The following is a 22,932-nucleotide window of genomic DNA, read 5'->3' on the forward strand; positions in this document are numbered from 1 at the left end:
CACAAAAATGTCACATTTCTTATCTTGCTTGGTTCTAACACTATGGTTGATGGCCTTGTCGTGCCACCAAATTGTATTGGGATATTGAAACCCCAATTTGCTTTTGTCCCCCAGCTCTTTGCTATAGCTTTGCTTGAATTTGAACTTCACCGTTCGTAGCTAGTTTAAGAGCAGTTGGGGTAGACTGAGGGATAGCAGACCATTTTTGACTCGGGTGCAAAATTTCCAGGAGATTTTCAATATGGTTAATTGGATCAATGCATTAATATGTAAATGGATTTTCAGAATGCTTTAGGCAATATTCCATATTTCCAATTAAGCAGTTATGAGCAGGTTATCTCAGGAATTATCGCGGAGATCACATATTTCAATGTACAAATCTTGATCGTCGACACAGCAAGTGAAACTGACAATTTGACTAATAACGAATTCAGAAGGATTCATGTTTTTTTGAATGGATTTTGGGTAGATAAAAGACGCTTTCCAGGAAATTGTAAAATTGTGTGAAAGTGTGGAGTCACATGGGAAATGTGTTAAATTAAATAAGTTTACTGCAAGTTAGGCTCTGTTTATTGTGGATAGATCTGTGAAGTAGCACTAAGGCACAGTAAAAAAGACGAAAAACACTATTTGGTTGGATTAGTCAGTGTTAGCGTAGAGATTCCAAGGTAGTAAGATTTTGGAATGCTTTGAACAAGATCCCATGAAAAGCATTGGTCAGATTTTCTTAACTGATTTTTTCTTTGAGAGACGAGCAGTGAAGATTCTTGTGCCCATCAGCAAAATGAGGTCACGTTGGACTTTTTACTTTGGAAAGGAGAATCCGTTGAGGTGATGTCATTTTGAAGTTTTCAAGATTGAGAGGAATTGGAAAAAAAATTGAGCTGAATTCTTTACATTGACAAATGGTTAGGACTCTCAGAAAATAGGGGAATTTCCTATTAAAGGGAGATGAAGCGACCCAATAAGCAAGAAAGCCTTTGAATTCATGCAACACTTTTCACCACCTCAAGATAACCCAAAATGTTTGCTAACGAATAAAGGTATGTTTTGTTGTCATCAATGTAACGTAGGAGTAACACAATATGAGAATTATATTGGAATGTTTCAAACTTTAAAAGATAGTTGGAAGACATTTTTGAGAGAAATTTAGAGGACAAGTGAGGTAGGTCTTGTCTCTGGCAATACAATGGCTAGGTTGGGTGGAAGGCATTTTCTGCTGACAAAGATCTTAAAATTTTGTACAATACAAGATCATTTTATGCCTCTTCAATCACTATTCAGTCTAAGTTAAAATTATTCTCAGTAACAAATATAAAGGGGAACAAGTTGCTGTTGAGACTTCTCATGCAAGAGTAATGGAAAATGGGTGCTGGACGCTGGAACAAATTACCTCAATCCATTGCTTTTGACAATTTGGTGCATGAAGTATTTGACTCAGACCCTAGTGGAAATCCTCAAATTTATTCAGATGGTGTATTAGGTACGTTTATTTTTAGGTTAAAATTCTTTCGAGTTTTCAACAAATTTCAACTATCTGAAGACTAAAATAGAGCTCAGGTGGCTTCTGGAGTTGGGGCCGCTGGTGATTTGGGATTTCAATTATTTATCTTTGCAAACTGTTGTAATAATGAATATTTAGGCACCTTTTAGTTTCACAAATATTTTCTGAATATCTTTGATTATGGATGTTCTGGCTTCTAATCGAACGAGCGTATTTGTGTAGTCATTAGTAACATTTCAGAAAAAAAATGGCCTCTGATCCTAAGCAATTAATGTAGCTGCTGATTCTGAACTTTTAAAAAAAAATTCAATGAAGCAACTTAGCTTAGCTTTGGCGCCACGGGGAAGAATTGAGAAGAAGTAGACATTTTCAATTTGTTCCATTTCCTGACATGATTGGAGAACAGATAGAATAAATCAGAGTTTTCAGTTTTGAATCAAAATCATGTTTTTCTGTGACGGGCGACTGCCCTCTTTTTGGTCTAGTTGTTTAATGGAGATACTTGAGCAGGATAGAAAAACCATGGTAGAAGTACACTAGGAGGTTCTTGCCTACCCTTTTCGTTTAACGTTCTTGCCTGATACTGTATCCCATTCATCAAAAGGGGGCTGACCAGCATCGTTGCCATAGTCAACCATTGATTAGGTACATAAGATCAACTGTGGCAGTCTTGTGTAGAATTGGATATTTGAACTTTTAGTTTGCCACCTCAATTGCAATGCACTTGTTTAATTTGCATGGAGAGAATCTTGAAAAAATGACTTGGAAATAATTTTCACCACCTATGTTATGAACTAGAGGTAGCTTGTCCTGTTTGGGTTGTAAATTAATCCTACTTTTTCTCAAATCATTGAAAAACTATGCCTCCTTTTTGAAGTGTCCACCAACGTGCTTACTCATGCAGGAGCTTCAGATTGACTGCTACTCAGACGGTGGTCAACACTGATCTGCCTTAATTGCTAAGATTTCTTACCTTTGTAGTTCTCATCGTAACAACCTTTCTTTGATAACATTCTCAGAAGTAACTTTCTTTGTGTGACCTTGAATTAGTGCAAAATCATTTGAACTCTGGAACCTAACTTTGAATCCATTGCAGATAAGTGGTTTTAAAAAAAAAGGCAGTTGGTACTATGTGTGAAATGGGTTTGATACAATCAGATTTCTAATGAGCATTGTTTCATGTCACAATTAGTGTCCACTTCCCATGTTTCTTTCCTCCTTTCTACCTAGAAAGGTAGAAAGACCTTTAAGAAGAAGACCTTTTCTTAAAATTAAGAAATGTTGAATTTATCCAGCATACTCCTTAACCTCAGAACATTCCATAATACTTGACAGCCAGATGACACCTTTTAAAGTCTAGTTACTATTAAAATGTCAGGAAACAAAGCAACCAATCTGCACAGCAAATTTCCACAAATGGCAATAAGGTAAGGACAAGTTAACCTGTTTTAATAATTTCAGCTGAGCCAATGTTAATAAAGGCACTGGAGTCAGCTAGAAGACTTCACCTTTGACAATGCAGTGGCTGCCTAATACTGGCCTAAATTTTGTGTTCAAGTCCCTGGAGTGGGACTTAAATGTGCAACCTTATGTCTCAAGGAAGAGAGTGCAACCCACTGAACTGTACCCAGGAGTATAGCTAATGTGAGAACAGATTGGAAAATGCATCCTGGCACAATAGGGGAGGTCTGCTGGTTGCTGATATTCTCCAAGTAACAGATTACTAATGTGCCTATGTCACAGAATGGTTTAATCTTGTAGAAAATCATTGGCGAATCGAAGGTTTGAAACAGTTGAGCAGATGAGGTTTTCAGAAGCACAGTTAGTTCATTCTCACCTCGACTTTGAACCCAGCCGATAATGATGAGATGGAAGTCTGTTCTGTGTACCTGCTATAAGGGCTTGGAAGTGAAATAAATTTGGGCAGTCTCCATCCATTCCCTAATGGGCACAGGGCCACAACGCATAATTTTGTGTAATTAGGCACAAATTGGTAATCTGACTGTGAAAAGCTGTGAAGATGGGTGGAGTGGGAAGTAGAAGCATCACATTGGTGTAGCAGTTGGTGATCATTATTTGACTTGGGAGTGAAGGCACAAGTTTTATGCTTCCATGACACAATGTGATATCTGTCACAGGAGTGTTTGATTTTGACAGAAGAAATGTATTTTGAATGTCGACACAGCATTTAATGAGCATGAATTCCTCTTTGCACAGGTTATGATTTTAAAACAAACATTTTAAAGTGCATGTACAGTAAAACCTTTCTAGACTGTTATTAAGCATGTTCTTATCTATGAGCTGACTTCAACCTTGATATTTTTTCCGCAGCTGGCACAGATGGCTGTTGAGTTGGGCATAGAACAATGCATCCAGTACAAGCAAAAATCAATCTATCTGATAAAATGTATTTCATAGAATCATTTAGCACAGAGGTACATTCAACACATTATGACTGGACTGGCTCTTTTAAAGAGTCATCCAGTTAGTCTAACTTGTCTGTGCTTTAACTGTATTGCAGTTTTTTTTCCATGTATCCATCTAATTTCCTGTGTGAAACTTATTGATCTGTACTTATTGGGCTGTAACATGAAGGGAAACATCATCTGAGCGTTTACTCTGTTAAGCCCCTTAAGAATCCTCTCATTCTTCTAAATTTTAATGAATAAAGTCCCAAACTGTTTGGCCTTTGCTGATAAGACAATTTCCATACCAGGGTCATTCCCAGTGAACCTTTTCTAAACTGTATCCAATGAAATAATATCTTTCCTTAAATAAGGGGACCAAAACTGCTCATGATATTCCAGACATGGTCTCAGCAGCACCATGTACAATTGCAACAAGGCTTCCCTACTCCAACTCCTTTGAAATAAGAACCCACATTCCATTAGCTTTCCTGATTACCTGCTGCACTTATGGACAAGCTTTTTGTGTTTCGTGCACAGGTATACCCAAATCCCTTGTAGTCTGTTGCAGTTTTTCTTCATTTAAATAATACTCTTGTTCTTTTGTTCTCCCTTCCAAAATGAACACTTTCTCATTTTCCCACATTATACCCTTTTTGCACACTTACTTAACCTATCAGTATCTCTTTGTAATCTGTTTCTTTCCCTCTCACAACTTGCCTGTTCAGTTATTTTTGTGACATCTGCAAATTTGGCAGCAGGACAATTGTTTCCTTCCTCCAAATCATTAACATCATGTGTAAACAGTTGTGGTCCCAGCATTGATCCCTTTGTAATGTCATGGGTAACAGATCTGAAAAAGATCCCCTTATCCCCAGTCTCTGTTTCTGGCTCATTAGCTAGCTCACTGCTCATGGGTGTGCTAGCTCCAACACCGTTTTATGACTTTAGTGAGACACCTTGTCAGACGCCTTCTTAAGTCCAAATACAACACACATCCTGGTTTCCCGTCCATCCACTCCAGTTGAGAATTACTCAAAAAACTCTTAAGTGCTCCGAAGCATGATTTCCCTTTCATGAAGTCATGCTGACTCCACCTGATAAGATAATGATTTTCCAAATGTTCCATTATTAACTGCCTGATAATTGATTCCAATAATACTTGTTAGGCTCATCAGCCTATAGTTAACCACTTTTTGTACACCCCCCCCCCCCCCGCCTTTTTTTGAGTGGGTCTATCACATTGGCAGTTTTCCAAAAATCTTCTGATACTTATGTAGAATCCAAGGATTTTTGGAAAATTACAATCAATGAATGTGTCCACTATCTCTGTAGCTAAGTCATTTAGGATTCAATTATGTAAGCCCCGAGGGTCAAGGGACTTATCCCTTTCGCCCCATTAGTTTGTCTACTACTACTTACTTAGTGATGGTGATGGTACTTCCTCCCCCATATGCTTTAGGATCAATGAGATGTTTGAAGTATCATCTGCCGTAAAACTGATGCAAGCCATCTGTTTAACTCCTCTGCCATTTCCTTGTCTTCTATAATTGCCTCCCCGATCCTTTTCTAAGAGGCCTATGTTCACTTTGACCTCTCTCTTCCTTTTCATATGTTTAAAGAAGTCTCTGTTGTCAGTTTCTATATTCCTCACTAGTTTACTTTTTTCTTTCTCTGTTTTCTTTTTAGTTGTCCTTTGCTGGATTCTGAATTTATCCTGGTTTTCGAAGCTATCATCACTGACTTTTGCCTCTTTTATATGCTTCTGCTTTCAACTTAATACTGTCCTTAACTTCTTTCTGTTTGTCTAGGTAAACTGTAGCTCATGTAGACATAAGTTTGTTTCATTTCTTCTTCTACTCTGCTATGATGCAGGATTGCTTCTCCATTGAAATCCTCTTCTTTTGCGCTGATCTGTTGACTCTGCAGCTGTCACAAGGAAGAGCTTTGGCATCATTCATTCAAATATTGGAACTTGACACACCCAGTTGTTTACTGGCAATAGATATCAGATGTAGTAGGCACATTGGGTCTGTGGTGAGAAGTCTCCTGTAAATTGTCTACTTAATTCTAGTGAATTAGTTATGCCATTGCAGTGAGCTGTTAGGTTCATTTTGCAACATGTTAAGAATGTGAACTTGTTGCAGGTAGAGAAGACCTTGACTTCCTTGGCTGCAGCACAGAACTTCAATGACTCTTTGCATCTGTACAGACAACATATGAGTCAACTGATTGGATGGGTGGCCAACACACAGCACCAGTGGACTAGCTACTCTGTGCAGCACTTGCAGTTTGAAACTATTATAACTCAATCAGGTAAGAAATATAAATTGCTCAGCCAGATTTTACATTACTGATATATTGTGGCTATGTATCTTTTTTACATGTGTTGCAAGTGAAGTTTTTTGTATACTTGAGAAGACGTAGTATATTTCAGATTGTCAAGCTGTATCCTTAAATAAAACACTGTACAGTGGGCAAAAGTGTGACCTGGGAGTTGGAGTAGGACACTTGATTGCGCACTCCTGCTCTGCCATTTAATAAGATCATGGCTGATCTGTCTCTGTCTTAAGACCACATCCCCACACAATCTCCATGTCACTTGAAATGTCCATTTATCTGGAAATCTACCAGCCTTGAATATGCTAAATAACTGAGCCGCCAGATTTCTGGGGTCGAGAATTAGAAATATTCACAATCCTTTGACTGAATAAACTTCCCTTTATTTCACTCCTAAATGACCAACCCTTTATTCTGTGATGTCTAATTCTACACTGTCCAGTTAGGGGTAATATCCTTCATCTAACCTGTCAAATCATTTAGAATTGTATCTGCTTCAATCAGATAACCTAAATTCTTCTGCTTTATGCTTTTTTTTTTAAAAATTGAACCTGTTTTTCTAATCAACCTGTTCAGAAATGTCACTACACACTTCTGAAATGGATGGGATTTGAATCTGGGCCTTTCGGTCTCAGGGTATGCCTATATTTTACAGAATTTAGGAGAACTATTTAGTTCTCCTAAATTCTGTGAAATATAGGCCAAATCTGTTCCACCTTCCCTCAGAAGATATTTTTCTCATTCCAAGAATTATTATACTGATCAGACTCCTACATAAGTAGAATAAGAACTTTGCCATTACCTGCACCCTAATTATTTGCCTTCCCACAACAGGTCTCTCAAATGATTTGGGGAGTGGGATTTAGATGGTAAAAGCTCAGTTTTATGGTCTTTTAACTCTAATCTTTTTCTGCCTAATATAAATTAACCTCACATTTATGACAACCTCTTTGAGGCCAGTGGGGAATCACTAATTAATCTCCCTGTGGAGTTCATTGAGTATGGATTCCCCTGGTAACAGGCAATGGCCTGTCTAGCTGGAATTCAACTGAGCCCTTTTAGAAAGCAGACTTGGCCCACTTGACGCACAGAGGTAGTCCCTACCCTGAGACCGAAAGGCCCAGGTTCAAATCAAACCCATTTCAGAAGTGTAGTCACATGGCTGAACAGGTTGATTAGAAAAATTGGTTCAATTTTTTAAAAAAGCATAAAGCAGACCCAAGGATGGGTCTGTCGAACTATCTGTCCTGGGCTTGGACTAGCCGATATATTCTATGAGTAAAGGTAGTTCCTTTCCACTCGGGCTTCACCAATTATTACAACATTCAAGAAAGACTGTTTGTTTGGGTTTCAGATAATACAGTGTGGAGCTGGAAGAGCACAGCAGGACAGGCAGCATCAGAAGAGCAGGAAAGTTAATGTTTCAGATCAACTGGATCGTCAACTTTCAGACAACGCGAAACATCAACTTTCCTGCTCCTCTGTTGTTGCCTGGCCTGCTGTGTTCCTCCAGCTCCACGCCGTGTTATCGCTGACTCCAGCATCAGCAGTTCTTGCTTTGGTTTTTAGTTGCCTTTAGCATCTCCGCCCATGCCTGAATTACTACATTGCCAGACCAATAAATCCAAATTTTGCATTCACCTGAATACTTTCCTGTTTCCAGTATCCACCAGCAATGCTTCTTTCATATGGTTTGTAATGGGATCTCCATTTTATTAGTTTCATTTTCCAGTATTCAAAGCAGTTACTTTGAAACAAATCCAGTATCCTGACATTCAGTTTAACTTTATTTTTCAGTTCTTTTGATGAGTCATAAGTTACAACTGCTTCATGTCTTTTCAATTTAATCCTAATTGAACAATTGCGTTCATTTTAATTTAATGTGTGCTTGAATTGAAAAGTCTGTTCTAAAAGAACAAACGAGCTTAATTGCACACAAAAAAAATCAATGACCTCATTTCCACTGCCTTCTGATGCATACTGCTCCAATGCTGCATGGTCCTGAGAGAGAATTTTGCTTTCTCTCCACAAAAGGATGACCTCTGCATTTTTTACTGACCCTGCCGTGTGTATTCTGGACTTGACCACAAGAGGATGCACTCTTTTTCCACATCTGCTTTGTCCAGACCATTCAGGATCTTAATCTCTTGAATCCCACCACTTGCTGTTCTCAACTCGAGCAGAAACAAGCCCAATTTGTCCTACTTGTTGTCATTCTGCTTTGACAGTCTGCTTGTTCCAGGCATCAGTTCAGTAAACTTGCTGTGAATTGCTTCGAGTACATTTATAAATCCTGCTTTAAATAAGGAGACCAAAACTTTAGCAAATATTTGAGATATGGTCTCACCAGTGCCATAGAATCATATAGCATGGAAACAGACTCTTCATTCCAACTAGCCCATGCCAACCATGTTCCCAAAATAAACTAGTCCCACCTGCTTGCAATTGGTCCATATCCCTCCAAACCTTTCTTATTCAGGTACATATCCAAATGTCTTTTAAACATTATAACTATGTCTGTATCTACTACTTGGGGGTGTGTGTGTGTGTGTGTGTGTGTGTGTGTGTGTGTGTGTGTGTTTGGGGCGGGGGTGTGGTTGCCCCTCATGCCCTCTCTTTTTTGATCTTTCTCCTCTCATCATAAAAATGTGTCCCCAGTTTTTCATCTCACCCACCCGAAGGAAAAGATCCTTGTCATCCACCTTATTTACGCCCCTCATGATTTTATAGACCTCAATAAGGTCACCCCTCAACCTCCTATGCTCCAGTGGAAAACAGTTTATAACTCAAACCCTCCATTCCCAGCAACATCCTGGTAATTCTTTTCTCAACCCTCTCCAATTTAAACATGTCCTTCCAATAGCAGGGGGGTCCAAACTGGGCACAGTACTCCAGAAGAGGCCTCACCCACCCTGTTCAATATTATGTCATTTCCCATAATGGAATGTAAATGGCTTTCTGAAGTGACTGTTCACTTCAAAGAGATGTTGTTCCCTCCGGGTGTTTGATTCTCCACTGCACCAGTGTAATGTGTTTTCTTGTACTCCCTTTTATGACCTGGCCAACCATGGCCCTAGCCTTTGGGCAGTGCAGTTAAAATCTCCAGTGTTCAGTGATGCAACACTTGGCCATCAGCTCAGTGGCAGGATATCAGGCCTGGGACAGTCTCACAGCTGACCCTGTGCTGGCAAATCATGGAAGTCATGCTTAGGGTGTACAAGAGCCATAGATCCTCCCCATTCCTGGGGGCTCCATACTGAGGCTAGTGATTCTCAGTATGAGAGGCTGTAAGTCTCCTCCTGAGAGGTGACTCTCAGTATTACTTATGGGACTAACAGGGAGGTGTCTACCTCAACACTGGAAGTTCACCCACCAAGGAAGTGCAGCCATTACAATATAATGTCAGACCTTACGGAGAGAGAGAGGGAAGATGGGACTAATACCATCAGGCAGGATGTGATAGACCTGAGGAGCTTTCTTCAGCTTGAGGGCTCTTTGTCTAGTCTTCTCTTTTATGAAGGATTGGCCTAGAATATTGCAGCTCTCTGGTTTTTGTGGGGGTACCCACTGTCTTAGTGATAAATAAAGCATAATGTCCTTCCTTTTATGTTAAATTCCTCTCATGTTGAAGGATAGCATTGCATTAGCTGCTCTAATTACTTGCTGTATGTGTATACCACCTTTTTGTGACATGCTGTAAACATAGTTATCCAGAGGATCCCCTTTATCCAACTGCACTTATTACTCATAGAACAAAGAACATTACAGCACAGTACAGGCCCTTTGGCCCTCAATGTTGTGCCGACCTGTCATACCGATCTCAAGCCCATCTAACCTACACTATTCCATGTACGTCCATATTGCTACTCCTTCAAAGAACTTCAATAAATTGGGTAAACATAATTTCCCTTACAAAACTCCATGTCAGCTCTTTCCAATTACCGTAAGTTTTTCTAAATGCCCAGTTTTTCACCTCTTCAATAATCAATTCTAACTCCATGGCCAGCTAAATGGCCTAGGGATTCCTAATTAATGCATCCTACTGCTTGAATAGAGAGTGTTATTTGCTCATTTTCAGTCTTTTGGAATCCTTTCCAAAATCTTGGAAATTTTGGAAGTTAACAAGAAAGCGTCTTACTAGCTTCTCTTTTAAGACCCTAGGATGAGGTCCATCAGGACCCGGTGCTTGTCAGCCTGTAGATCCTTCAGTTTGATCAGTACCATTGCCCTGATGATTGTAATTTTATCAAGCTCCTCTCTCCCTTCCATGTCACAATTTACAGCTATTACTGAAATGTTTTATGTAGGCTGTATTATAAAGACAGAAACTAAATACTTGTTCATTTCATTTTCCATTCTCTTATGTATGAACTCTCCATTCTCATTCTCCAAGCAGCACTAACTTTAAGTCTTCTCTTTCTCACATACCTATCCTACCCATTTTCACATGTCTGTCTAGTTTCCTCTCATTCATAATTCCTTTACCCTGATGATTTTTCTTTAATTTTCTGTTATGTCCAATCATCTGACCTTGCACTCACCTTTGCACAACTACAAGCTTTTTCCTCAAGTTTGATGTTTTCTTATCTTTTCTTTCATTAACCATGGATAGTGAGTTGTTCCTTTATAATTTTTCTTTATGGTAGAAATACACTTGTTGTGAGTACCACGAAATATACGAAATACCTTCTGTTGCATCTGTATTATTCAGTGCTGCAGTCCAGTATCCCAGTTTACTTCAACGAGCTCAGCTTTTATGTTCACATTGTTGTCCTTTGTCATGTTTAAAATGCTAATCTTAGACTCACTGTTCTACCTCTCAACTGGATACAAAATCTAGGCAAATTTTGGTTGCTGCTTCCCAAGGCTGTCTTTATTCTGAGGGAATTACTTAATTCTGTCACATTACATAAAACCACAACATGATGTCTTGAACCAAAGTAATCTGTCACTGTTGGACCAATGTTACCCATAAATTAACAGTGTTAGTCCTCCGGCTTTACCTCACTGCCTTTTATTCTTGAATGTAATTTCTCCCGACGTTCACAACCCACTCCTTGACATCATGCAGCTGCACCTTCATAATTGTTATCAGGTCACATTGCTCACGATGTACAATCAATTTGTATACTTTGTTACAAATGCTACGCTCACTCAGAAAGCTTCTCATTTTACCTTTTTGTTAATTTTGTAACACTACTCATGACTATTAGTGCATTCTTAGGTTTATTGTTTCTGTCACACCATGCTAATTCTCTCACCTTAATTTCCAATATGACTAATTTGCTGTCCTGCCATGACTCTACCTGTGGTTTTCTCCACTAACTAAGCTTGATGCCTTATCCCATTACTTGTCTAGTTATATAATTTGTTTTGTTAGAACATTAGTCCCAGCAAAGCTCAAGTAGAGGCAATCCCCAATAGTGCAGTCCCTACTTTGCTTCACAAACTGGAATCTACTTCTCTTATACCTGTGTTTGAGTCACCTTTCATTGCAATAGTCTGATATGACCTCTGTCCATTGACATTTTGGTTTAGAGATTATTACCCTTGAGGTACTGCTCTTTGATTTATACCTAACTAGTTATACTCTAAATAGAATCTCTTTCCTTGTAATACCTAGATCATTGGTACATGTGTGCTACATACTGACTGGATCTTTCCCAAACCACTGAAAATTCCTGTCCTTCCCTGAGCAGATGTGTTCACCTTGGCATCAAGTAGGTGATACAGCCTTCTGGATTCATGGCCTTAACTGCTCAAAGCAGTAACTTTCCTATACTCCTGTTCGTTCCTTTTTACTTCCTCCACTTGAAGGTGAATCAAGGCCCTGGTTGGGACAATCATCTTCCTCACAGAGCTTGCTTTCATCCATACAGGCAAGTACCTGAAACTTATTAGATAATTGTAAGGACTGAGGCTCCTGCACTGCAGCATTCTCCAACGTCTTATCTGCCTCAGTTGTGATCATTCACTCCTGCCCCTTACTGTCGATGGCATCAGACTGCCCTATCCTAGGGAATGTGACTGCTTATGGATCAAAATGTAGCAGTACCTCCCTGATTTATCGCAATGTCTTCAACTCAGTCTTCAAACTAATACCTCACAATTGGCGCTCTATTTTATAGTTTTAGAAATATGTCACAAATGTATTTGAGCTGGATCACTTTTGAGTGTAGGATCTCCCACATTCCGTTGCTGCGGCACACGTCTTCCCAGTGACCATGTGCTGATCAATTAAATGCATTTTGTTAATTTAGTTACTTAGTTAATATTGACTTATGAGAGAGACTGGATAGGTTAGGACTGTATTCACTGGAGTTTAAAAAAATGAGGAACCTAAAAAGTTCGAACACACTAGATAGGGTAAATGTAGTCACAATGTTCACAATGTTCCTGATGACCAGGGAGCCCAGAACTGGAGGCCTCAGTTTAAGGATATGCCATTTAGAACTGAGATGAGGAAATGAGGAGAAGTGTCTTTACCAAGAGAGTGGTGAGCCTGTGGAACTCTCTGTCATAGAAAGCAGTTGAGGCCAAAACATTGATTGTTTTCAAGGAGAATTTAGGTACAGTTTTTCGGTTTAAAAGGATCAATGGGTAGGGGAGAAAGCAGGAACAGGCTACTGAATTGGTTGATCAGCCATGATCAAACTTAGTAGAAGAGCAGGCTTGAAGGGCCAAATGACCTTGTCCTCCAATATTTAATGTTCCTATTTAATTGCTGTTATTTGTGAAAAATTTGCAAAATCTGTTAAATACTGAGGGATGTATTGTTGGTAGATTATTAAACCAGAGACCCCAGTAATGTTTTGGGGACAAGGATGAGATGCCAGATGGTGGAACTGAAGTCAGTTCTTTTAAAAAATCTGGAAGTAAACGTCAAATTGAACCATGAAACCATTGTCGATTGTTGGAAAAATCTGTCTGGTCCTTTTGGGAAGCAACTCTGCGATCCATGTCTTGTCTGACCTCCATGTGACTCCTGACCCACAGCAATGGGGTTGTCTCTTAATTGGGCAATAAATGCTGGCCGAGCCAGGACTCTGGTATCCCGTGAATGAATTTGTAAAACCTTACAATTGAAATATATATGCTAATTAATTAAACAGGTAACTATTTTAAGTACAAAAACAGAAAGCAGAGTTAACATTTTGAGTCCAGGGATTCCCCTTCAGAACTGATTTCGATATCTGTGTTCAAATTGTCGTACTTTTTATTTCTAGACATGCAACATGGGTGTCCTCAGTGTACGTACATAGTGCTTACCAGGTGCCTGTTATGTCATCCTTGTTTTTCAATCTGATTTTCAAAATGAGTTTGCACTGGCATCTAGCAGCTAAAGTGGTGCCCTCCAGAATGATTAGGAAAGGAAATGCAACAATACACCGTCTTTAAGCACACCTCCTTCCCCCTTTCCGGGTTCCAAATTCATCTGATTCCCACACTTATCAACTTCTTTAGACTTACACTCTGTGTCAGCTGCACTTGTAGCTGGTTGCGCTCTCTCAACCCTATATACTCCTGGTGACTTCAGGGAGTCAGCTCTGCTCTCCTGTTGTTCGAGAAGCTAGTTTTAGCTGGATTTGTAATCAACTAACTGCACTAAACTGCTGTAAACATTATAGAGTTTAGTTAAATTTAAAATCTAAAACACAAAATCTCGTCTAAATACTGAATGCTAAAAGCAGCTAACATTGCACTGAGCTGTAATTAGGCATTTAAAATGGGAAATCATTGTTCTCACAGACTAAAAGTATAGATTAGAGAAATATGTTTTTAATCAATAATGGGACTGGAATTGTTACTGCAGTGCAGTGAAATACGTTGTGGAGCAATTTCTATGGTAAGAATATTACTAAGAAACATGCATTATTGACCTAGTATTGAGTAAAATGTTGCAGGTTTTCTTCCAAATACTTAACCACTAGCTATCAAATCTCCTGTGTGGAGAAAGAAATAGAACACAGCTAAGTATCCCATGTAGATTCTAACCGCTAGAGAAACACACTTTGGAATTATGATATTTGCACAAATTACATGGGAGAAAGTGTTGTTTAATATTCATCTTATTCATGAACAAACTTAGTTTTTGTTAAAATAGTCAAACTAGTAGCTCTTTATTTGCTAATTTAGTTTAGAGACTCTGCTGCGAGCATGAAATGATTTTCTATTCATTTACATCTTGGACCAGTACCTGTCTGTCCCATGGAAAGTATGTGATAGAATTGATGCAACACAAAGATCCTTGTTGCAGTAACATCCAGAAGAAAATCTGAACTCCTGCATTCCAGAAGCCATATTTAAAACAGTCCTTACCAATGTCTGCACCCAAGATAACAATTTTCAGTTTCAGTAACCTGGTTACTGAATTTGACATAATCTTGTGCTTTGGTTCCAAATTTTGCTCAGTGATGAAGATATGAAGATGCCCATGACCACTTTATTGATCATGTTAATCATCTTTCTCCACACAAGTGGTGCCTATGTGTATTTACTGAAGATATTTTGTTCTACACTACAAATGCAGTTTGTTTTCCTGTAGAATGAACTGTCAGAGATAGCTGTGGATGCAGGTACAGTTACAATGTTTAAAAGACAGTTGGATAAGTTCAGGAATAGGAAGGCTTTGGAGGGATATGAGCCAAGTGTAGGCAGGTGGGACTAGTTTAGTTTGGGAACATGTTCAGTGTGGAATGGTTAAACTTAGGGGTCTGTTTCTGTGCTCTGTGACTTTATGCTTCTGCTTGAAAATTTGTTAACTCTCAGATGTGTGCTTTGGGATCTTTTTGTACAGTTTGAGCAGCCGTGTTTTGGAAGACCTGTGTCAATCAACTTCGATTTCACTTGGCACCCTCACAGCTGTTATAGAAAGTTTTCATTGCATAAGTCTTGGCCAACTTTGAGCACTGGGTTTCCAGATCTGATCCAGCATACTAGTCAATCCCTTTTGTAGACTTCTGAGGCAGAGCATTATGAACGGCTGCCACTTAGTTTTAATGGATTGGATTTTGCGGTCAGCAGTGAAGGATTGGAGCGCACTATTCTCTCACTGACAGCTGCCCACAAATGTTTTGGAAGCTTTAGAGTACAGACTTAGTTTAATCCAGTGTCTGATCCAATATGACGCTGTCCGCAAGACGTCTGATAGCATCTGTGAGTAAGGCATAATACAGCAAGGCTCTTCAGATTTAAGTTTCCTCTTTGAGATGTGAAGAATCTCAACCTAGACACACAAAGCAAGAATAATAAATCAGATTCTAATCATGGACAGAAAGCAAAATGAAGATTGGTAAAATAGGTGTTTGAGAAAAATTGATAAAGATATGGGCAGGAAAAGTGGGGAAAGTTTGAATCTTAAAAATTTCCCAACCCTAGCTAACTTGGAAAGAAATCAGACTACACTTCTTCTAAAATGAAGTTTTCTGAGTCAGAGAGGTTGTTTGTAAGATGTAAAATGTCATCAAAGTTATTTACTTGTCAACGTACCAGCTCAAATCTCTTCCGATGTGCTGATTGGGCATTTTCCTCAACTTCATATGTTACATATGTTTCAGTGTTGAGCTTGTGAAAGAGGTTTGTTACAAGGTAACTTAGAGAACTCCTCCCGTTTTCTGCATATAATTGCACATATGTGTATTCCTGAAGTTGCAAACCAGTTTACTCCACTGATGAGACAAATGCTGTTAAAGCAAAATGAGGGCCAAAGTGCTGGTGATGTGACCAGTAATTGAATAACTTCATGATTTGTGGCCTGCTCGGAAATGCAGTCAAAATGATTTTACAGTTTACTGCAGATATTTCTTACAATTAAAGCTTCCTATACAATATGTAAATGAAGTAATAAGTAAACTCTATCTTCTAAAGTCTAAAATTAAAGCAGATGTTTGTGCATCATCTGAAAGGAAAAGGACATTTGCAGTTATGTATCCTTGATGAAACCAATCTCTTCTCATATTTGGAATATGTATCATTGCGATGAGAATAGCAAGTTTCTTTCTTTTTCTTCATGCAAACTGCAAACGTCTGATAAATATTTGAGTTTCATGCCAGTCTCTTGTTTCTTTGTGATATTTTCTGCCTAGCGTGTTTCTCAGATTCCATAAGTAGCAATGTTCTTCTCTCAAGTCTCCCACCATGTTCTTCACCTCTCTCTTCCTATTTTGACCATACCCATCTTTCTCAACTTTCTGACTACCCCACATTCTGAACCTTGGTATGATTTTGTATTTTGTTAACCTGGAACGCACATCCTTATAGCTTTATATTTAAAAAAAAACTGTGGATGCTGTAAATCAGAGACAAAAATAGAAATTGCTGGAAAAAGTCTTGCCAAAGTTTTGTAGCTCAGGTTGTGGGTGATTTGCTTACCAAGTTGGCTTGTTTTTGTTGAGACATTTCATCACCATGCCAGGTAATATCATCAGTGAGAATCGTTGCACAATGCAATCAACGTCTAGAATTGGACCCCATGTACAAACCCAGAATTGACACTACTCACCATAACGGACTGGACAGTATATATTCCAAGCGGAGTAGAACAATATCGCGTTATCAGAGGCCTCACTGATGATGTTATTTAGCCAAATGACAAAATGTTGGAACGAAAACAAGCCAGCTTGGCAAGCAAGTCAGCAACCTCATTGCTGGAAAAGCTCAGCAGGTCTGGCAGCATTTGTGGAGAGAAATCAGACTTAACATTTCAGGTTGACTCACCCTTCCTCAGAACTGATGGTAGCTAGAAAAATGTCAGTTTATATGCAGAAGATAGGAGGGGAGGAAAGTGTGAGGATGAGTGGAAGTAAGTTCAGAGCTTCCAAAATGTCCACCTTCTTCCTCCACCGAATACTGCCCAGCACCATTGTTGACAGGGCCCTTAGTCGGGTCCGACCCATCTCCCGTGCTTCAGCCGTCACCCCCTCTCTTCCCTCCTGCAACAATGACAGGGTCCCCTTGTCCTCACCAAGCACCCCACGAGTTTCCAATCCAGAAGATCATTATCCAACATTTCCGCTACCTCCAGCAAAATGTCACCACCAGACACACGTTCCCCTCCTCTCCTCTCCCCTCCCCGCCTGGCGCAGGGGCCATTCCCTCCGGGACACCCTGGCCCACTCTTCTTTTACTCGCACCATCCCCTAACAGCCTCATGGCACCTTCTGTTGTAATTGCAGAAGGTATAACACCTGTCTGTTTACTTCTTCTCTTTTCAGTATCCAAGGGCACAAGCATACCTTCCAGGTGAAGCAGTGCTTTACCTGTACATCATATAATCTAGTCTACTGCATTTGCTGCTCACAATCCTCTACATTGGGCAAACAAAGCATAAACTGGGTGACCACTTTGCAAAACACTTGTGTTCTGTTTGTAAAAAAGATCCTGAGCTTCCAGTTGCCTGCCACTTTAACACAACTCCCTGTTCGCTGGCCACCATCTCTGTCTCAGGTTTGCTGCAGTGTTCCAGTGAAGCTCAGCGCAAACTGCAAGATCAGCACCTCACTTTCTGCCTGAGCAGCAGCCTTCTTGACTCTATTTCGAATTCAATAACAGTAGGGCTAAGCTCTCCTATGTCTTCACCCCAGCACCTACAACCTGGCCTTGGTATCACATAGTCTGCTATGGCATACCATCCATTGTTAGCCACTAACAGTCCCCATTAACACTTATTCACCTTACTAGCAAGATTGTTATACACTCCTTTGACTGTCAAACTGCTCTCCTTTCTCTTTGGGCTCTATTCCCACCCACCATTTACTCCTTAACCCGCCCTGTAATCTATCTACTGCATATAAACTGGCATTTTCCGAGCTACCATCAGATCTGAGGCCACTCAACCCGGAACATTAACTCTGATGATTTCTCTGTACAGATGCTGCCAGACCTGTTGAGTTTTTCCAGCAATTTTTTATTTTTGTCTCCTTTCAACTTCCTTCTGTTTAAGCCTTTCCATGATTATAGAAACTGACTCCAGTTTAGCTAATTCAGGGTGGCAAATCCAACAAGCTTTTGCCATCTAGTAAGGTTGTGACGTGATTTCTAATAACATTGTGTATGCCTACTGCTCGTTGGAAAATACAAGCACAAATCTCTTGTTCTGTATGCAGCTGTCAAAGAGATATTTATGTGGAGGTTTGAGCCCATACCTATGTGTTGGAAGTTATTTTTTTTGCTGTCTGAAAGCAAAAGGAATTTGTTAATTTCCAGTAGAAACTATTGATCATCGATTTGTGAATATTCTTAAAGATGAGGATCAAATTTAGGTGTGAATTATACTGTTAATGTTCCTAAGGGTTTTGGCATTAACATACAGATATATCTGGGTGTGCAGGTCCACCGTTCCCTAAAAGTGGCAACACAAGTGGCCAAAGCGACTAAGAAGGTGTCTGGCAAGCTTACTTTCATTGACCAGGGCATGGAGTACAAGAGTTGGAAAAACATGTTGTAGCTATATAAAACCCTTGTTAGGCCGTGTTTAGAGTATTGTGTGCAGTTTTGGTTGTCATTTTACCAGAAGGACGTGGAAGGTTTGGAGAGAGTGCAGAGAAGGTTCAGCAGGATGTTGCTTGATCTTGAGGACATTGGCTATGAGGAAAGGTTAAAAGACTAGGATTGTTTTCTCTGTGAGACAGTGGCTGAGAGGAGAGCTGATGGAGGTTGACAAAATGATAAGAGACGTAGATAGGATGGATAATGAGAGGCTTTTTCTCAGGATTGAGGTTTTAATTACGAGGGGACACAGGTTCAAGTTGAGAGGACAAAAGTTAAGGGAGATGTGCAAGGTAGGTTTTTCACGCAGAGTGTGGTAGAAGCTTGGAATACCCTGCCAGAGATGATGGTGGAAGCGGGCACATTGACTTTTAAGAGGCATCTGGATGGTTACATGAATGGGGAGGGGATAGAGGGATATGGATCGAATAAGAGCAGAATTTTTTTTAGTTTTTTCAGGGCATGATGATCAGCACAGGCTTGGAGGACCAAAGGGCCTGTTCCTGTGCCATACTTCTCTTTTGCTCTTTTGTTCTTAGTTGAACAGTGCATATTTGACAGCTGTCCCTGCAGCTCTCGTCACCTATGTTATGAAATTAGTGCTTTCAAAAACTTACATTAGAGTACTTGGTTAGTTGTGATGCAAAATAATAGACAGCAGTAATGCTTGACCTTAGAAGGTGACAATGCGCAATTGTTGAGCATTTGATATTTTAATGTTGAATTTGCTGCTAGAAAAGCTCCACTGCCATCAAAAAACGTTCAAAGATGTGTTATAATTTGAGATTCATTCAAAATACTCCTTGTCAAGCAGCCAGACCACGTTGATAATGTTGCACTTGTTTCATTGCAGAATTAAATCTGATGACCTAGTTTTGTAATAATACTGTACGTAAAGCATGTTCAAGACAAGTTCTGTGCATGATCTATGCATTGCCACAGGGCTGCAGCTGAGTAGGGGTTTAAATGAAACTACTTACCTTTAGACAAATTCATATTCATTTTCTTTGGAGGCACTTTTTAACCTGCTAAGCAGTAAGTGGAAGTTTTATTTCAAAATAACAAAATTGCCAATTGGCACTGTTTATATTGTGGGTAACAGTTTGGTCAGAACAATCCAGAATTCACAGTCATTGTGTGAGGTGAGAAACTGATAGGATCTTTGAGAACTGACAGCTTTATCACAGATGTGAGTTTACTCTATTGAGCTTAGCAGTGCTCCTAAGTGGAACCAGATACTTTGAAAACCACTCAGAATGCAATGTGATTATTTGTTACACATAAAGTACTTACCACAGTTGAGCAAATAATGAATTAAGTAAAACGAACGTTCTTTTTATCGTGGTTTCCGTACGGCAAGTTCTCAAGTAGCTGCAAGATGTGTGAAACTAACCGGATAAAATCTGAATAAAATTGACTTCAGTTTTGTAAATGTTCATTTCAAAGTAGCCATTATGCATATAGGGATTATCTAGCTTTTAAGTACACTCAAAATACCTCTTGAAAATACAGGTTCTGTGGAATCAATTCCTGAGATTTTTGCATTTTGTTTTGTAGGTCCTGTGCTTGGGGAATCATTGCATGAAGTTTTTCCAGTTTTGAAAACTTGCCTTCAGCCCAGCAAAGATCCTGAGATGCGCTTAAAAGTCTTCACAGTGCTGTCAAAATTATTGCTTAATGCCAATGAAACTCTGAATTCTCAAGGGTAGGTGTATTACAGATGCATGTTTAAGTTCAAAATTCCAAATTTCTCCGAGTGAGAGTTGTGTCAGTTAGCAACTTCGGATATTCTCGTAGCTTGGTTAAGGAAAAATTTATGTCTGGTCAGTGGTTACTAGATTCATCCCTTTACAATCGTTTGATGTTGTTCGAAGGCACGTCTGCTTTATTGAGTAATCAATAAAGGAATAAAAATCTTAAAATGACTAAATAGTATTCACACTTCAAGATTTTGAGTAATCTGAAGACCATTGTTCCTCTGAAGCAGGCCCAAATCCTCGCTCAGACATGTATGCATCTCATCTGAGATTTCAATCGTTTCGGGAATTCCACCAAGCCACTTTCGTGAAAGATGATGATATACCATTTAAAAAATGGTTGCATTTCTGGAAAAGAAACTACCTTCTAAACTAGGAATTGTCATGTCAAAGAGCAGTTTTGCAAGCTCTCAATTCATGGTATTTAGACAGTGCGAAGTTAACTTGTGAAATGCAGAAGAGAGATTTAGGGTTATGAGACACTATTCCACTTTGAATGGCTTGCTTCTTCGTAGTTGATTTTTATATACATTTGTTTCATCATGCATGCCAGCTTTGGTTGACATGAAGGACAGCAAATTTCTGATGCTTTATTTGCAGTGACAATACAAAAATCATTACTGAAGAACAACTATATCCTTGGACAGATAAGACTTGGTCACTGCAGGATATTTTCAACTTTTCTGTGGAATTTTACAGACTTATGATTCAGATGACAGGTGCACAATTTCTCTGTCATGGCGAAGGGCCACACTGTCTCATTCTTTGTCTCAAATTAATGCTAATGGTGCTGGATATTTCTTGGCAGTGCAGACTGAATGGCCCACCCACTTGTTCTGTTTTCACTCTCATTTTGTTTTCTCTTTTTCTTGTTTTACATGATTGGCCTTGAATAAAAAGCATTTTTGTTTTTCTTCCTTGTGCAAATCCTATTGGAAAAATGTTTAAAGCCAAACAAATATTGTGCTTTGATGTGGACATTTTACCTATCAACAGTTCCTCTGAACAATGCAAACACACAGACAAAACTGGAATTGGGTCATTGAATGTAGACCACCTCGTAGAATTGTGTTAGTTAGTTAAGGTTGCATTATTAACTGGATTAAATTCAACGTTTCCTTCTTGGGATAATCCAACATCAGTCACACATGATGTATTTAATTATGTTGTAAGAAATTACTTTTAATTACATGCTATTTTGGATGGAACTTGAATGAGTTGTAATTTTGGCAGCAGCTGAGGTCACTTCAACAATTATAATAAGGGAGTGCCATCTTCTGGACAGTGCTGACTATAACACAGGTGAAAATCATTTTTCTCTCGCTTGCCTTGTCAGCCAAAGCTGCTGAGGTTAACAGGCATGTTCCGACTGTAGCATCCACTAATGGGAGATTCAAGTTTGGCATCCTAAGTGCATTTTTCTGATGTAAATGTGTACGTTATTGATGAGGTATAGCTAAATGTAAATTAACATGTTGCATGATATTGCTGACATCTTAATTTCTTCATGTTTATAGTGTCTGCCTTGCTTCACGAAATATGCATGGTATGTACAAAGGGGGAAAAGTGGGAGAAATGAGCTAGGGAACAAGAGATAAGAAGTAACTCTGGTATCTTATGATACCCTGACAACCACCACTCCCCTAAACTCTCCAATCTGGTCAATAACATTAAAATTCAGGCCCTTTAGTCAGTTTATTTTATCTTTTACAATGATTATCCTTGTTCTGTTGTTTCATATTATGTCACAGGATACCTGTTATTTTAGCATTGCTATTTATTTTCAAGCGTGATTTGCATATATTGTACAGGTTTGCATGCTTTAAAATCAGAATTCGTCATTTTTAACCTCTTGTTAATACTGCTAATTATTGCTATGAATGCTCCTTAACAGAAGGAAATTCTTTCTGTGCACCACTTAACAATCTGACTTTTATGTACACTTCTGTTCAAATTTGAAGGACTTTGTCATAAATTTTGGAAGTTTTCTATTGAACTTTGTTGCATCAACTGCAGCTGTCTCTTCTCTATTGCCTGTGGCTAGAAGTGTGTTATACTCCTTTCAGACGAACTTGCTTTGTACTAAATCTGTACACCTTTCCATCAGAGGAGGCTTTGGCTGTTACCTGCCATTCAGGCAGAGTTGGGAAATACCCAAACAAAGGAATCATTCAGGGTAGCCAATAAATCCAGCACTTTGGACCACAGTCCTCCAAGTAAACATCAAAGACTCAGTTTTCAATGGCACATTGAAATATAAAGAAATTGGGAACAGTGAAAGTTAAGGTAAATCAAGCTAAGTTAACAAGCACATTTTGAACTACCCAAACCTGGTTTTCCGCACCATGCCTATCTTGTTTAAGGCAGCAGAGCAGCAGACAAGTGCTAGCTCCTTAATGTTAAGGAAACTCTTGTAAAAGATGTCCTATCAGGTGGAGGT

The 22,932-nt window shown here is 39.2% G+C and overlaps 1 protein-coding gene across 1 annotated transcript in view; it reads left to right on the forward strand.

Moving 5' to 3' along the window:
- Nucleotides 1-22,932, forward strand: part of LOC125462383 (dynein axonemal assembly factor 5-like) — a 105,624-nt gene that overhangs the window by 65,422 nt on the left and 17,270 nt on the right. The window contains exons 8-9 of the mRNA XM_048552399.2: nucleotides 6,057-6,225; nucleotides 20,293-20,440. Coding sequence (XP_048408356.1) covers nucleotides 6,057-6,225; nucleotides 20,293-20,440 — 317 coding nt within the window. The remainder of the gene's footprint in view (nucleotides 1-6,056; nucleotides 6,226-20,292; nucleotides 20,441-22,932) is intronic.

The sequence above is a fragment of the Stegostoma tigrinum genome, chromosome 23, assembly GCF_030684315.1.
Source record: "Stegostoma tigrinum isolate sSteTig4 chromosome 23, sSteTig4.hap1, whole genome shotgun sequence".
Lineage (NCBI taxonomy): Eukaryota > Metazoa > Chordata > Chondrichthyes > Orectolobiformes > Stegostomatidae > Stegostoma > Stegostoma tigrinum.